The sequence below is a fragment of the Lipophrys pholis genome (assembly GCF_963383615.2).
Source record: "Lipophrys pholis genome assembly, chromosome: 7".
NCBI lineage: Eukaryota > Metazoa > Chordata > Actinopteri > Blenniiformes > Blenniidae > Lipophrys > Lipophrys pholis.
Window position 1 is genome coordinate 19,172,159 of NC_137638.1, and position 17,504 is coordinate 19,189,662.

The 17,504-nt window shown below is 41.0% G+C and overlaps 1 protein-coding gene across 2 annotated transcripts in view; it reads left to right on the forward strand.

Annotated features, from left to right (window-relative positions):
- Positions 1-17,504, forward strand: part of serinc5 (serine incorporator 5) — a 21,332-nt gene continuing 3,828 nt past the window's right edge. The window contains exons 1-11 of one of the 2 annotated variants that reach the window (XM_080467505.1): positions 1-200; positions 9,140-9,307; positions 11,811-11,989; positions 12,650-12,732; positions 13,117-13,210; positions 13,821-14,032; positions 14,218-14,310; positions 15,685-15,811; positions 16,428-16,497; positions 16,663-16,699; positions 17,154-17,298. In XM_080467505.1, the coding sequence (XP_080323631.1) occupies positions 174-200; positions 9,140-9,307; positions 11,811-11,989; positions 12,650-12,732; positions 13,117-13,210; positions 13,821-14,032; positions 14,218-14,310; positions 15,685-15,811; positions 16,428-16,497; positions 16,663-16,699; positions 17,154-17,298 (1,235 nt within the window). In that variant the 5' untranslated portion in view covers positions 1-173. Of the gene's footprint in view, positions 201-9,139; positions 9,308-11,810; positions 11,990-12,649; positions 12,733-13,116; positions 13,211-13,820; positions 14,033-14,217; positions 14,311-15,684; positions 15,812-16,015; positions 16,277-16,427; positions 16,498-16,662; positions 16,700-17,153; positions 17,299-17,504 lie in introns of those variants that run through there. The other variant, XM_080467506.1, reaches the window with a different exon arrangement.

The following is a 17,504-nucleotide window of genomic DNA, read 5'->3' on the forward strand; positions in this document are numbered from 1 at the left end:
GAGGGAGGACGGAGGACGGAGCAGTTTGAGGAGGACAGGCTCGTTGGCTCTCCCTCGGTGTGCTGTGAGGATTTCATGAGGAGACGGAAGAAGAAGAAGAATCGGACCAAGAACGCGCTCAGCTCGTCTTCCTCGCTCAGAGACAGATCTTTATTGACCGCATCGGGGAGAAAATGTGCACACCGTGTTGTATGTCGCAGGTGAGAGACGGAATCCTCCTGTTATTATTGTTGTTGTTGTTGTTGTTGTTGTTGGCTCGTTTTACCCGGGGCTGAAGAAGCGAAACGCAGCGACGCGCATTTCAGCTGTTTCCATCAGAGCTCCAGCTTCAGCCGTTTCCTTTGTCTGAGATTTCACTGCCAGCTTCCCCGAAAGCCTCGGCAACACGGGAAGTCGTGGTTGATTGAATATTATCTGAAATGTCGTCGGTGACCCGGCTGGGTAAGTCCACCGTGGTCAGGTTAAAGAGGACAAAAGGCCGGCCAGCGACCCTCCAGCTGCTCTCTGCCACCAGCCTGCAGTCACTGGACACAAAGACGCTCGTTCTCCAGCCTCACCTTACTACTAATGTCTGCTTTTATTGGAGGACGGCAGGGAGAACGGGGAGATTCCTCCGTTCGCTTTCGTTTACGCTCAGTTGCGTGTTTCACTGGGAAGTTGGGAGCTTCTCTCCTTCATACTTCCTCTATCAGCCACAAGCTCTCTAATGTTGTGGCTCATTGTTTTTTGTTTTGCTGTGTGTTTTGCTTCATAAGTAAATATGTGCTGGTGAGGTGCTTTCAATCTGAAATATGTTGTTCCCCTTGATATACAGTCTGCGACTGTCATTACTGTAACACTGCTGGTGTTAAAGCTTAACTTGTGTTTCTTATTTATCTTAGAGAGTCTCATAAGGAATTTAGTTAAAGTGGTTTGATCAAACCACTTGCAGTTTTTAGCTTTTGTAATTCAAAAGGGAAAATGTGTCCCCCTGACCCCAGGTTTGTCCTACTGCACTCCAAAATACTTTAAAACCATGTAAATCCATGATAACTGTAAGGAGCCCACTGATTACATTTGTAATGATTTTTATACATCATTTAAAAGGACCACAAACCGCTTAAAAGTCACAGCTCCAAATACTAAGATGCAAAGATTCACAGCTTTTATAACAAATTGAATTACAGATGGAGTTTTGGACTATTGATTGGCTACAGTGACAGAAAACACAACCTTGTACATGTTATTATTTTGAGTCTACAAATCCAATATTCATACAATCTTGGACATTAAAAATATCCAGACATCGTCTCTTAAAAAAAAAAAAAAAAATGCTATAGAAAGCCCTCCTGTTTATATTGAACAGTTTCTTAAACTGGTGTGCGACCAGCTTAAATGTAGTAGTTCGCTGTAAACTTAAAAAAAAAAAATTTGCAAAATAGAATAATTAATGGTTACAGTTCAGACTGAAGATGAGAGAAAGGGAAGATCATTATTTGTATGTTGTGCTTTTTAAAAAAAAAAAAAAAATTTATATAGATATTTCCTCTTTTCTGTTCCTTTTGTTGTTTTGGGTTTTTGTTTGTGAGTTTTACATATTGTAGGTTACAGAATTCATAAGATAGGCATGAATAAGCCACCGGCTTCAGCCTATTCTTTTTCTTGGTCAGCTAAAGTGAACAGCAGTTGTTGGTGATTGTATTTTCTATGTTTTCATTCATTCTATTTATGTTGATAATCTGTAATGAACCCATTCAGTAATAATCTTAATGGTTGTTTCTGAGTTGCAGCTTTAGCCCTAAAAAGATTTAGAAAATAAGTAAAGAAAAAAACATTAAAAAAAGCCTGTTTGTTTGGACAAGACAACATATCTTTTTTATTTTTTTCAAACTGGCACATTGTTTTCCAAACAGTCAAAACTTCATTTTGAACATTGCAGTAATCCTATGAAAAGCAGATGCAGGTGGTCTTTCTAAAGTTAGAGAGGGATTTTTGTGGGCCGAGTGTCTCTTTTTTTTATACCACAAACAGATTGGTTTTGACCACAGGGTTGCGGCTGCTGAGCTACTCAGGGCAGCAATGTAATTACACATGCACATCCCTCGTCTGAGAGGCGCTCGCTCCTATTTCCTGTTCTTTTCACAGACGGGGAAGTGATGGAAAGAGGCTTGGATTAAGAGAAAATGAAGGGCAAACAATGAGATCAGTTTTGTTGTTGGTGGTGTGCTAATCCTCGTCACAGACGCCCCATTTATATGTATACTTGCAATTAACTTCTTCTATGGGCGCATATATGTGCCACTCTGGAGGTTCAGAGGGGCCCAAATTGATGTGTGGTCTTTTAATTTCCCACTTGGCTCAAAGGTGGAAGTTAGAAGAGGGCGGGCCTTGTTTGGGTTAGATTTGAGGAGAGGCGCTGGCGTGATGTGGGAGCAGCACACATGTAATTTCTCAGTGGGACGGGGGATGTATGCCATGTTGTGATGCGGTGGAGGTTCGGGGGGACGGCTTGAGCTCAGTGTTGAATGTTGTCCAAAGTGCTGTGAGTGTTGGCTGCGAGTGTGGGACACGGCTGAAACCATGTGGGTGTCTGTAGGCAGCACAGCTATGGCACGGCCACGTTTGCCAGGTCACATTAGTCAGGATGATCCTGGAGGCTGTCGTTCTGCGGGATCCTTCCTTGGAGACACTGTCAGGGTTTCAGATATAGGAGTGGAGTTGTATACATCAGAGTTATTTGTCAGATTCATCAAAAATGTGACTTTTGTCAGGTATTTCATACTTCAAGCAAAACAATAATGAAAAAGGATTGAAGCATGTTTATAATTTATGCCTGATAATTATAGCCTCTGGATAGAACCTTTGTTTCTTCAGGTAATTTATTACCACTATCATTCATCTCTCAGGATGGATAGAACAATGCAATATTACATTCTCATAAAGATCACCCACACAGATACTTCCTGCAGGAGTCACAGGCTGTAGTTTGGGATCTGCTGAGTGTGAAAACTGTAAAATCACTTGACTTGTTAGGCTGCAACCTGATCGAGAACTGCGACTTACTGTCTGTAGCAATTCTCCTCAATGGGAAATTTCAGGGGCAGTCATATGATTAGTATTACTGTCCAACTGTGTACATAAGAGACATGTCGGCTATTTCCAGTTCCCTCAGGAATTTCTGCTGTGGTCAGCAGCAGGAGTTTGTTTTCCCACAGGATATCTCTGGCAAGCTTTACTCCCTTTTGTCTCCGAACTGTCATACAGCAGACATGATGTCTTCCTTTAGCTCCCCATAGCCCGATCACTCCATGTCTTTGTAATTTAGTGTTCGTGCTGTGATTGCAGGCTGATGTAACTCTGTAAAATGTCAGGTAACTCTTTGTCTAAGTCCTCAAGTAGAGCGCAGCGCCACGCTTTGGGAAGTTAAAAAAAGGCCCCTGGCGAAACGCGACATGTTTGATTAGGACGTACCTGTGGATCTGATACTGCCTCGTGTTTTCACGGTCTTCCGCTTCTTGTTTGGTCTCTTTCCCTTGGGTGTTTTTGTGACAGATTCTTGAGTCTGCTAGCAATTGTTTCATTTTTTTTTCTTCTTCTCTCCTCACTCTACCTCAGTTCTTTTGTTAGCTTTTTCTTTTCTGTATTCTCGACTAGCCTGAAGTTTCTCTCTCTTGGTTGTAGCTAGGAGCTCTATTTGCCAAGAGACAAGCAAAGCCCTCCCTTTGTATATACGAAACAGAGCAGTGATACATTTTTGTTGTGTGTATACAGTTGTCTAGCTATATAGACAATAGTCGAGCTGTCAGTCACAGTGTGAGGGTAAATGGAGTCGGTCCTGGTCTGGAGTTTGGGCCAGCCTAACTCTAAGCCTTTAATTCTGTTGTTTTGAGGTTCCTCTTGTTCCATGAGTCCGTCGTTTTCATTTTCCTTTACTCTCTACTGGTTTCCTGTGACTGCCTCCAACACAAAGCGTTGTTGTAATTTGAGATAAGAGGGTGTGTCTGCAGTTTCATCTGAACGTTAGGTCTCCTATGGCATAGTGGCCAGCTTTTTGCGGTGTTGTTATGAAGCTGTAAATCAGAATTTCTACAAATTTAGAGTAGCCACACATCGATTTGAGGTCTCATATTGAATATAAGAGGTTTACTGTGCTGAAGTAAAGTAGAACAAGTAATACCGGTGGATTCTTTGTAGATGTGCTCAATGAATGAACAGTACTGATAGTTTAAATTGATCTGAGGTATATTTCCCCACTGAGGCGGCCATCGAAGGTCTTATGGGCTTCAAGTTGTTTTGACTGAGCCTGTCTCACTCATGAGTCATGTCTGTCTGCTTATGTTTTCCCTTTGAGAGCTAATATCTTGCTCTTGGTTGTGTGTCTGTGGGGGTCATTTCTTTACTGATAAACATAGTCAACATTAAAAATCACCAGGACATTTCTCCTGTTTCAAGATGCCATATATCACCGTCAAAGACCGTAAAAAAAATTAATTTAAGCCCAAGAAATGTTTGTTGATGCCCATATCTACTATCCTGTGCATTAACACTTTTACTCTACTGGGTGTTTTGTTAGATCACCCTCAGTTCCTCTTGTTATGATGCTTTTATGTTGTGCTGACTGCAATACACTGCATGACCTATTTTTTGGTGACAGGCTTGTTTGCATTGTGTAAGCAGTTGTGCCATAGCGGCTACATGGGAGTGAGTTCACCCTGTGCCTTTTGATTTAGGCTTCTCTTTCTATTTCCTGTTTGTCAAACGCCCCAGTCTTTTTCATCGCTGCTGCTTTGAGGATCAAAAGCTAGTTGAAGAATGGAGGAGGGGAAAAACATGGTAATCATCATCAATTCTCTGGCAAACGGGTCTCTGCGTAATCACAGATGTGGATTCCGGATTGATTGCGTGTACATTTATTTAGCATTTGTCGATTATATGTACGGGTTTTATTTAATTTTTTTAATATCGCCACTGTTGTTTCCTCAGACAAGACTGATTCACACGAGTGTTTTGTTTTTTTGGGAGGACAGAAGTGAAATATCGTCTGGTTATAAAAACCTCCCGGACAACTGAGAGTTAAACAGGCATTTGGCAATCGGGGCAAAGTTTAAAAGTCAGTTATGAAAAACAAAAACAAAAAAAAAGGGTGAAAAAGAAGATAATTTACATTAAATGTGTCAAAAAGGCATTAAGTGTCAGAGTAGATGAGAATTGAGCTTTTTAATGTGTGAAAAGGACACAAGTGTCTAATGAGAGTCCAGGAATGGAAGTTTTAGTGAGGGACTGTGGTGTTTTCTACCTGATGCTTCGTATCCTGAATGACAAGAACAAATGTGAGGCTGCCACTGATGTTTAAGTTGGGGTGCAAACTGCAGACGCGTCAACCACCTGTCGACATGCTGCTTGGACAGCCGGGCCGTGGAGGAGGGGGCGGATGGCCTATCAAGTGGGTAGGGTCAACGCTGGTCGCCATGGTTACTCTTGTATCTGCGTGTGGTGGAATTCCACAGGACCCCCCTCCCCCCCCTTCTGGGCTCCCACCCTCAGCTTTGCAGCGAGCGGTTGGGCCCCCCTGACTGTGTGCAGTCTGCTGGTGAAACACCCCCTAACTAATGAAATCTAAACACCCTCACAACCTAAATTGTCCTGTTTTTCCCACTCACTTTCAGTCTGCTGTAGTTAATTAATCGCTCATTGAGAGAGACATGTGGGTGCAGCTGAGACAAAGGAAATGGCTTATCCTGTTAGGCTTATGTGGAGTCAAATGGAGACCCAATAGACACAATTAGAGATTTCAGGCTAAAAGTCTCTGTGTTAAAGCACATATATTCACATCTGTCCATTTCAAGTAGAAGCTTTTCACATTTTTAGTACTTCTTTATGTTGTTATTTCGATTAATTATTGCAATCGTTTGTTTCACTGACTGAAACAATTTAAATTTGGTCAAATTTATGCTGTGGATAATTAATTTACATGTGAATGTTGTATTATGAGCTTGACCTATTTTTCGATGGTTTAATAAATTAATGAGGCTGCCTCTGAGCAGGACTGTGGTTCGCGGTCACGTCGCATCTGGCCTGAAACCAAGATTTACCAAGAAACCAAGAAAATTTACTGACTGGCTATTTATATTACAGTTCCCCAAGTCATCAAAATATATTTTTTATACCTTGAGATGGAGAGTCACATCGACATGTTGGAGGTTATCCGATGCCATTCAGCGTAAGTCGGGCTGCACCCGGTTCAGATCATCAGTCAGTTTCACAGCAAGAGACAAAAGTGGCCAGTTTTGAGTATGAACATGCGTGACTTTGAATTGTTGAATGATAGAAACTAAAAAAAAAAAAGAGATCTGCTCAAACAGAAAAGCATGTACACTTTATATAACACAAACCTATGAAATAAGAACTCTTCATCCATCTATCTATCCATCTATTACAATTGTATCCTCATGGTGATGTCAACATGCATATCACAAAAGATGGACTGAATTGTAATAAATCACTGTACATGCACTTTACATTCATGATCTGCAAATTTGAAATGATGGAATAATATATAATGTATAAAAGAAAAGTGTGATAATGTGATTAACGCAATAAAGGCATTTATTAAATGCACCCTGATAATTTCAGAGCTGATGGCCGCTGGGCAGAAGTCAAAAGCACAAAAATGGAAAAATAACCCAAATAAGGATTGTTTACTAGAGCAATAAATATGAAATCAGACATTAAAGTATTTAGATGGGTATCATTGCTTTTGTATCTCTGCTCTCACTTCTTTCATGTTGGGGAAGCCCCCCCCACCCCTTTAGATGCATACGCAGAAAGATTGTATACAGGATGTTTCGGCAAATGAACTCAACACAGCTGCAATACAGTTTATTTAGTTTACACTCACTCACGGATTGACTGTTTGTGCCATGTATGATTTAAGGTGATGTCCAACCAGTGCAATTAACTGTAAAACATATTGCCCATGCATTATATTTAGGCTCATTTGTATCTATCCTTTGTGCCTGAAGTGGTGAAACATGTTGAATTACTTCAGTTTGACAGATTTCAAAACAGTTTATTTTATATAAATGACATCTAAAGTTGTTAATTGAGACCTTGAATGCGAATTAGACTTTAAATATGTTTTAGTCAGTGAACAACTTATGGGAAGTGTCTGTCCTCTGCCTTACCTCCTTCCACTTCACATCTAAGCAGCTGTTGGCAAGTTGTTGCTCATTTGTCCATATTTTTTCGGACTCTCATTTACTTGAGTGTAGCTGCACTCAGAGACCAGACTTTTTTTTTTTGTAGCTCAGCCTCAACAGCCTTCCCTTGACATGTAATCCTCACTAGTGCTTTTCCCTTCTTGCCCCGCCTCCTGTGTGTAAGGCGAGGGAGTAGGCTAACATACCACTGAGAATAATGCGTGCAGGACGTCCAGTGAAGCTACCACACCTCAACTTTTGCACACCATACAGTTCTCTTTGACCTCTCACCACGTCAGTTTGTCTTTTCCACTGTAAAACGCACAGGATGAGGGGTAGGAGGCTAAAACAAGCAGGGTGGGTCGCCTACAGTAAGACCCTATGCTGTGTAATTATAGAGCTGTCTTTATACAGCGATCCTCCTCCTATATGACGGCCTGTCAGAAGAAACAGAGTCGTCCTCTGTGTGCGAGTGTGTATGTGTGACGGGGACAAAAGACTGGACTGTGCTGAGGAAAAGTTGCTTGTGTGAAGCGGAGGGAGGGATTTCTCCTCTCGTGATGGAAACCATGAATGAGCAACGTCAAACCCGGTCGGTTGTTTTCTGTTTCCCACAGTTCAGCGAAGAGGTGGATTTTGCCATCTGGCAAAGTTGTGATTATCAGTGGGTTGGGAAAGCTTGGTAAATGATTAGAAAGTACCAGAAGGCACCAGTCAGTGTCATGTACGACGCGTTTTGATCGACTTCCTCGAACATTAACGGAACAATGTCTATTTCTAATACATTGTTAGGTTTTGAAAAAAAAAAAGCAAAAGTACAAGAGAAACTAACAAACGAGAGCCGGTGTCTGTTTGGCGCTTTGAAGCATCCCCCACCTTGACAGCAACTTAAACAGAACTTTTTGTCCTGATGTAATAAAGGGCATACCGTACGTTTAATGAAACTGCCTTAATATATTACTTGAATTTATTGAGTTTGGAGCTTGAAGCAGTAATTTGGACAACTGATGTAATTCTGTCAGTCCTGGAACAAGAACCTGTTAGGTTACAAAGGCACTTCTAGTTTTGTTTGTTTTTCGACAGTTTGCCTCACGATAATAATTACTGCTGTGCTGTTGAGGCTGAGAATTGGGTTGATGTCAGTAAAACTGACCAGATTTTATAGATCTAATAAATCTTTTGTACAACTTTCAATCTGCAAGTGTTTTGGCTCTGAGGTGGAATTAAAAAAAAAAAAAAAAAAAGCAGTTGAGCTGCTTACATATTGTTTTAATTTCTTCATTAAAATATCATACATTTTTGTGTTTTTCTCCTTTAGCCCGTACAATTCTAATTTATTTGTGTTTCTACTATTAAATTGGTCTGCGTTGTGATGAGGACTGCAGATACACATTTTTTTTAAATAGATTAATTAATCGAGAGAAAAAAAGAGTCAGAAATCAGGTTATTATCAGCTAATGAGTGAGAATGATGAGAAAGAGATCTTTCAGTCAAAAATATAGATTCAAGAAACCATTTTTTAATGTTAGACTGCTAATTATGAAAAAAACCATTTGATAAATGTTTCATTTAAATCCAAGGACAGCCAAATATGTTTTTTTATTTTCCCTTTTAAACAAAACAAGGACATATACATTGCATTTCTTAGACTAAAATAGATACATTTTCGGAATACACACCCTACAAGTGGTCCTTCTCTATGGTTTATAGCTCAAGACTTTTATAAGTCAAAACACAAAGTCTCGGCATCTACAAATTTTGGGTTTTATTTCAAACTCTTTTTCATCATGTTATCACGTGACCTCTGGGAGGTATTTTCCACCTTGTTTCCTCTCCTCGGGGGATAAAATGAACACGAGGCTTTGAATTCATAATGCTTGTATTAGATATTTTGGAAGAACTGTGAAACTCTAATGGTTTTCCCCTCCGTCTCTCTTTTCTCCGATGTTCCCTGTGTGCAGCTGGCCTGCTGCTGCGGCTCGGCGGCCTGCTCCTGCTGCTGTAACTGCTGCCCCAAGATCAAACAGTCCACAGGGACCCGGATTATGTACGCCATCTACTTCCTTTTGGTCACCGTTATCTGTGTCATCATGATGTCCCCCACGGTGGGGCAGGAGATGAAAGACCACGTGAGTACATAAATCACACACTAATGTGGAACTCCTTCAGCACACACAAAACAAATGCCAAAAACTGTACGCCAACTAAATGTGGGTAACTTTTCTTTTTATGTTTGTGGGAAATATATAATATACTGGTATATTTACATATTATTCAACACTAATTGGCTGAAAATGTAAGTAGTAATGTGCGAGGTAATCATGCTTGCAAACAAATCTGTAACTCTCCCTTGAGCTCTGCGATCGCCTAATATCAAATGCATCATGAGTGGAGTGGTTTAGAAGCACTCGGCTCTAAAAGCCCCACAGTAAATGAATGTCTCCACAGTACAGTGATTAGATAATACTTTACGATAAGATCTACTGAAGGAACCCAGACTTGAGGTCATGATTGTGTGCAAGTATGGCGGTTGACTGATTAGGGTTTTAAGGAGAGACAGTCGAGTTTGGCTCCTTTGTGTTTCGGTGTGTAGAGTCTTAACGATTCTCCTGCAGGGCTGCCACAACCAATGTTTGACACGTTTAGATTGTTTTTATTTGTTCCCATTTGTTTTGCAGAATCAGGTAACATTAATTCCTTATTGATGCTCATATTTTCACATAGATTTTGATTGAAACAATTATCAACTCACAGCCCACCATGCATATTCTGCATGGCCACAAGACATTTAAAAAGTAAAGCTATTGGGTTTACAGGTAATTTGAGAAAGAAGCAAAATGGAAATGAACAGACCTTCCAATTGGAGATTTCATAACATTGGTACAGTAAAGAAAAATGACTAAACAAACAACTCCTTACTATTTGTAGGTAGTTTATTTAATTCATACTTTATATAATTCTTTCATTATTTTTGAATTGATTAGTTTACTAAAGAGGGGAAAAAAGGAAGATCGGCTCAAGCTGACAGTGTGTGACCTTTCACAGTGTTTGTCTGGCTGCTCGTCAGTTTGTTGCTGATGCAAAGGCAGAACTGAAATAAAAACAGTTTACAATAGAGGAAATCAGTTGAGCTAACTTTTGTGTTCAGGTATTCCACAACAACATTTCAGAAAGAATATCCATTGCCAATACAGGCAAAACAGAAAGCTCATTGTGTGACTCTCTTTACTCTTATCTCCCTTCATGTGATCCTGTTTGAATCAACACATTTCCAGACTACTTACTGTGTTCCTTTTTGTTTGGGTTTGTCTGGGGGAAGAAAATCCCTTGAAACTAGAAGAAGTGTAGATAAATCACATGTACCCAGTTTGTGTAAATCTCAGTGTTAACAGGAAATAATGTTTTTGTCGTCTGGGACGATTTCTTGAGTTGAATCTGTTACCGTGGCAATGACCAAGCTTCCTCAGCCGGCAGTGCTATTTGAAGATGACATATTTCCACCGATCTTGTCCTGTTTTCTCCTCTCACTCTGCCAGAATCTACAGTACAGTATTAAAATCACCCCCTGCTGTGCACCTCCTTTGAGAGATGCACAGGCACAAAATGGCCTCTGATAGCGCCGTACAGCGCCTGCTGAGTTGGGAACGCACGCACGCACACACGCACGCACGCACACACGCACACACGCACGCACGGATCACAGTGGGAAGTCCCGGCTAAGAGAGCAGCCATTGTGTGTATGAGAGCGCTGGTCTTTTTCTCAAGAGATTTACAGCAGTCTGAAACAGCCGGCCCCCTTTCCCTCTTAATCACAGCACCATGGACATGCTAATATGGTCCTCAACATGAGACAAAAGCTGCAAAAATGGGCTTTTCGCCTTACGTTGTGATCTGGCTCTGGACTGCGCTTCACACTAAGGTGATGACAACTCAATCCACTGGCGGCTCACCCTCTTGTGTAACTTCGAGGACCAGTAATTAGTAAAGCCAACTTGACCAGATTATACACTCAAAGGAAAGATTTGTAGATCTCTTAGAAAGTTTTTCTTTCTCATTAGTAAAGGGGACAGATATTTGGGTTTCTTTTCTGTGGTTGTGAAATTCATAAGCTCTCCCTTCTATTGGCATATTGCCACCAAAGAAACCATTTTCTGTTGAAGGGGATACCGAGGTCCTTATCTACATTACTGACGCAGGTTTTGCCTTCTCTGTCATTCAGAATCATGTTTTGGACTTCATGTCAAGAGGGATCTTCCCGTCTTTTTCCCTCCCTTCCCGCTGCCTCCGCCTTTCCCTCTTGCCGTTGCCTCTGACTTGCTGACAAAAGGCGTTTAATTTATTCATCTGTGTCTTTTGTTTGTGTACACTGACAGTTAGTTGTAAGGCCCCTCTAACAGGCTGTAGAGAAGGAGAGATGAAAGAGGGCTCCACGGAGAGAAAGAGGGGTTGTTGTTGCCCCCTGTTCTCTCTTTCTGCCCCTTGAGAGGCGTGACGTTCAGAATAGACACTATTGGGCCTTTTCACTGAGGCCTCATACTAGACAAACATGAGCAGAGGTGGGTTGTTGTTTTTTTTGTTTTTTTTAATAGCAATCTAATTGAGGTATTTTTGGGTTATTATTTTTCCATTCAGATCCCTTTCTACAGCGAATTGTGCGAAAGACTGAATGCAGGCGAGAACTGCAAAACTCTGGTGGGTTACTCGGCTGTCTACAAGGTGTGCTTTGGAATGGCCTGCTTCTTTTTGTTCTTCTCCATCTTCACCATCCGAGTGAACAACAGCACCGGCTGCAGGGCGGCCATTCATAACGGGTGAGCAGAAATTCTTGGTTCTTCTGATTTTGCCCTCCACTAACCTTTTTTTGTATTTATAAACCTCTGTCAAGCAAATGTTGTGCATGTATGGTTTAAAAAAAAAGAAAGAAAAAAAAAGTTTTTAAATCATCAAATATAATGAAAGAAAATGAGACAAGAAGCTCGATTTATAAATTAAATGAAATGATCAATAAGTGAGACTTTAGCTTAGCTTTAAAAACATACACAAACACGACTATCTGGTAGGTAGGTCTGTATGTAGATCTGTAGGGAGACTTGTTAAAGATGTGACTCACTTACTGTCTTATAACCTTTTGGGTCATTTCAAAGACCAGCATCCTGAGAGCGCAAAACATGAGTAGGCACATCAGCGTTTAGAAGGTCAGCCAGATAAGATGCTACATTGTGGTTTTATATTTGTAAATTAGAAGAAGAAAAAGCTCTTTGAAATCTCCTTGTCTCTGAACAAATAACCGACAGAGGAAAGGTTGGCTCAATAATTTATAGTTATTAATTGCTTGTTAGAGTCATGTTCTATATTTGGATGAGGGTTTTTCTTACATTTGCTTTCCCACTAACTTGCATTTTGTACGGTATCATGTTGGTCATTGTTCCTTGTTTCACTTTTGTTTACATTGTCACCACTTTGAATGTCAGATTCTGGTTGCTGAAGTTTGTTGTGCTGGCGGCATGCTGTGCTGGAGGCTTCTTTCTCCCACAGGAGGAAATCTTTCTGGAAGGTAAAAAAAACAACTTACAAGTTCATTTCAAAACTCTTAAAGTTACAGTAGGAGACATAGGAAGTGCTAAAAAAAAATACAAGTGGAAGCAACAGATTTAGTAGCTTTAGTGTGTGCCTGATTTCCCCATTGGCGACTCTAAAGTGCTGAGTGCATACTTCTTCCTTCAGAGAGAATTTTGATGTGAGCATATTTTACATGATGCCATCGGTTTAAAGGTCTGTGACTGTTGAAATGCAGAGTGATTTGTTGAATTATGTAAGGGAAACGTTGAAATCAAACGGCATATATCTCTGTACAGATAGTTTTGCAGTTTTAGCTTGCCAAGCAGGTTTGTCGTCATTCAAAGACTTTTTCCGTCTCTCCCTGTGTTTAATATGACAGCCTGGCGCTACATCGCAGCCATTGGGGGTTCCTTTTTCCTTCTGATCCAACTCATGCTGTTGGTGGAGTTTGCACACAGATGGAACACAAACTGGTGAGAGCAACACGTCTCCTCTCTGCTTCTCTCTCTCTTCACCCCGGAACTTACTGGCTGGCTGTGTGGACTGTCCTTGAATGAGATCATTGCGCAGCTTTTCATTTGTTCTTGAGACGTCCTGAAGGTGGGATCTTATTTCTGTCAAAGAAGTCGGAAAGAGGGAGTCATGTAGCTTTGTATTTCTGTGGGTGGAGGACAGGCCTGGCAGCAGGCCAGTGCTGCACAGATTCACAGGATGCATATGGTTTTCCCCCATTGCCACACACACACACACACACACACACACACACACACACACACTGCAGATTTCTCTGCCATTAAGTTTAACTCCACAGAATACGTTGATGTTTGTTTTAAGACTCACTTTTTTTTGTGAAAGATAAACTTCTATTCTATTCAGGGCCGCGAGTAAACCACCAAAGATGACTCTTTCTTTCTCTCTTTAAACTTTTCTTTAGGACTATTTTTCCTGGGTCAATCCTTCTTCTTTCTCCCCCAGCCACTTATCTTTTGTACCTTTTAATTTGCCTTTCTTTTGTTGACGTTGTTTTTCCTTTCTTCTGCCTGTTTTTTGTCTCCCTCTCCTCCTCTCTCGTTCCCTCTGCAGGAGTTCAGGAGCGACATATAATCGTCTGTGGTACGCGGCTCTGGCCTTGGTGACTCTGCTGCTGTTCACAGCGGCTGTGGGCGCTGTGGTCTTCATGGCTTTGTTCTACACTCACCCAGAGGCCTGTTTATATAACAAGATATTCCTGGGCATTAATGGCAGCCTCTGCCTTATTGTTTCCCTGCTGGCCATCTCCCCCTGCATACAGAAACGTAAGGAACTATACTCACACATGCTCCATCTAATTTGACGAGAAGCATTTGCATTTTCGGAAAGTAGTGTGACATTTTGCAATCAACACAGGGAAGCACATTTGAGACCAACTAACCTGAGTGTTGCATAAGAATTCAGTGAAACTCATGAACATTCAACTCTGTACGTATCTTTGTTTGTGCAGTGCAACCCACATCCGGGCTGCTGCAGCCAGGGGTCATAAGTGTGTATGTGATGTATCTCACTTTCTCAGCCTTCTCCAGCAAACCAAAAGAAAGTGAGTATGAGGCGACTCACTTCATCTCCTTCCTGCCATAGCAGTTGATGATCATTATCTTGGAATATATATATATATATATATATATATATATATATATATATATATATATATATATATATATATATATATACTTATTGATTTATGATGATTTCTAGATTAGGCCCAATGATCTCTAAAGTACAACTCTGATTGCACGCCTGCCTAGTGATGGTGTTGTGGCATTACAAAGACTTTCGCCAACAGAGAAGCCAAGGACACTACAAAGTGCACTCCTGTCACTCCTCCAAGTTCTGCTGGATGCCTTAAAAGAATTTCTTTAGATTTGATTTATATTTTCACAACCATTGAGAGAAGAACATTGTGCCTCCTGACATCTCCCTCTTAATTCTAATCTTTGAATATGAGATGTTTTAGACTTAAGGTCAAAGTCACAATAACATCAAGTTTTTCCCTTTTTTCTAATAAGATATTTCAGAAAATAGAGATTCATTGCAATTACTTTTTGGACAGAAGATGTGACACAGTTTCCTTGTAGAAGTGACCGTTATTTTAATGGTGTTTTATGAGTTAAAGCCATGTACGGCCTTGATTAAACTGTACGGGGAATTTTCTTAGACGGAGACAAAGATTGAGGAGAGTTTTGATGCTGCACAGGAGGTTTTATTTAGGATTGCAAAGGATTCAGACTCACGTTAAGGCTGCTGAATAGAACTCCAACCTATCTCTGCCATTGCTTCAGTCAGCCCCGTTGATATCGACAGTAGCCACCAGAATAATATCTGTTGTTATTCAGATCAGAGTTTATGACTCCTCTCAACCTCGTTCAATGTAGAGCAGCGTGACCTACTCAGTGTCTCAGGGTGATACCATATTGAAGTCAAAATAGTCCATATCAAACACTGTGAATAAGGTTTTCCATCTGAAATGTTCATTTAAATTTGTTTAAAGTTAGAAACATGAATATATAAATGACCTCTTACTCTTCTCAATGTCAGCTGATGTCAATAAGAAAGGCAAAGACATTCCTGCCAAAACCCTAAAGTTTAATTGGGATCTTTTGAAGACACCGTTTCTTAAAACAACTCTTTATTCACCCCCGTCTCATTAGTTCTAATCCAGGTCAGATTCATGTTTTCTATGTGTTAGATACATAGTATCAATGTAGAAATTTTATTTCAGAAAATAACAATTTAATTTTATGATCCTAAATAGTGTTTGTACTGGCTGCTGCATGTTACACTGCCTCTCGTTGTTTATCTCCTTTCACTACACGCATCAAAATACACATGCTCACTCTAAGCAGCATTCTTCTGGTCATACTTCTTCTTGTTGGTTTTTCATCCCATCCATCTATGTTTTCCTTCTGTCCAGTGGTGGAGATGGATGGTGTGAACAAAACCGTCTGTGTGTTCCCCTTCAACTCCGGGACGGAGAGCGACAAGAAGATTGTCACTGCTCTGGGAACCGTCATCCTGTTTGGCTGCGTCCTTTACTCTTGGTGAGACATGTCAACGATTATGCAAACTTACGACTACGTCAAACGTGAAACTTTCAAAGAATCACGTGAGCCTTTAGCGGCTTTCTAAGAGCAAGCGGAGTGAGCTCTCCCACAATGTTCACACACAACTGATGTTTGCCTTTTTTCCTCACTGAATATGCAAACTGTGCTGTCCTGCAGCTTTTAAGTGTTACTCGTTTTCAGTTTGTTAGGTGGAGAGAAGCAAAGGCTACAATCCAAAGCCACTAACGACAGCTTCATAATGGCCAATGTGGAATCAAAAATATTTGATGGCAGTCTGTTGCTACACAGACAAGGTGGTTTGGATTGGCTGTGACTCTGTGAGGAGGCGGTGTTTGATTGGCTGTAGCAGAGCCAAGGCTCAGAGACACAAGAGCTGCAGCTTTTTCGCTTTTGTTCACATGTGTTTCCTATCATGTGGAGGCATCCTGTCTCTTGTGGTCACTCCCTGAAGAGGAGGAAATCAGACTCCGCTGCATTCTGAAACTGCAAATTATTGAGAAGAAAATATACTGATGAAATTGCAACCTTTCTCCTTTGTCTGCCCCACTGTCCTTTTTTTATTTATTTTTATTGTTTCTCCACCCTCCTCTAGCCTGACGTCCACCACAAGGAGAAGCTCAGCAGCCCTCAGAGTGTGTAGGAACAGTGAGCCAAAGTCTGAGGTAAACGCACAAATATTCAGACCTCTCAGGGTGTGCTGACTAAATAAATATGCAGACTGAGGGCTTAAAACCACACAGGCCATGCACTCCAGATCAGGCAGACGAAAACTGATCTGTTTGACATTTGATTTCAACTTGATGGTAACTTCTTTCCATACTTCGCAGAGAGCTCGCTGCTGCTTCTGTTTTGGAGATGACACAGGTAAGAAAATCAATTAATGAGCCTCTTTTCCCTTGCACTCACATCCTCCCCTGATAGCCTTTTCCATTCAGTCAGTTTGTGCGCTCATGTCCTCTGTTGAGGTGTTTGCACACAGAGGAGATATCCTCATTGTTATTCCTGAGACACATCAAGGATGGTGAGAAAGCATTGGTCAGCAAACAAAGATGATGTCACTGTTACTAGGAGGCTAGTATGACACAGTAAAGAGATCAGGGAGAAGTGGGATTGTGGGTAGGCACACACTGCCACCTGCTGGAAACAAAACAAGTACAAAACACCAGATTCTAAAAAAAGATCCCCACTTGTTTGTCACTCGCCATTGTCGCAAATGCCATGTGTGCCGAATTACTCCTGATATCTAGTTTTCACTATGTTCTAAATTGATTGTGTGATTTTTCTTAAATTTATTTTTGCTTGATTGTGTGATTTTCAGAGGACTTTGATGAGGAGATGACTGGTTCAGGCCAGAACGTCGTGTACGATGAGAGAGAAGGAACCATCTACAGCTACTGCTACTTCCACTTTGTCTTCTTCCTGGGCTCCCTTTATGTCATGATGACGGTCACCAACTGGTTTCAGTAAGTGAAGCTTGTGGCACCGAGGACACGCATCATCAGAGCACAAGCATCAAGGCACTTTGTGACAGGCCGTTAGCGTTGTTTTTGGTGGAATCATCATTAAAATAATTATTAACGAAAGATCTGGCGGAGGCGCGAGGATGTCAGTGAGCTGGTACTTAACGTGCTTGGTTTTAATTGACTCGTTTCATTGGTCAGTCATCATA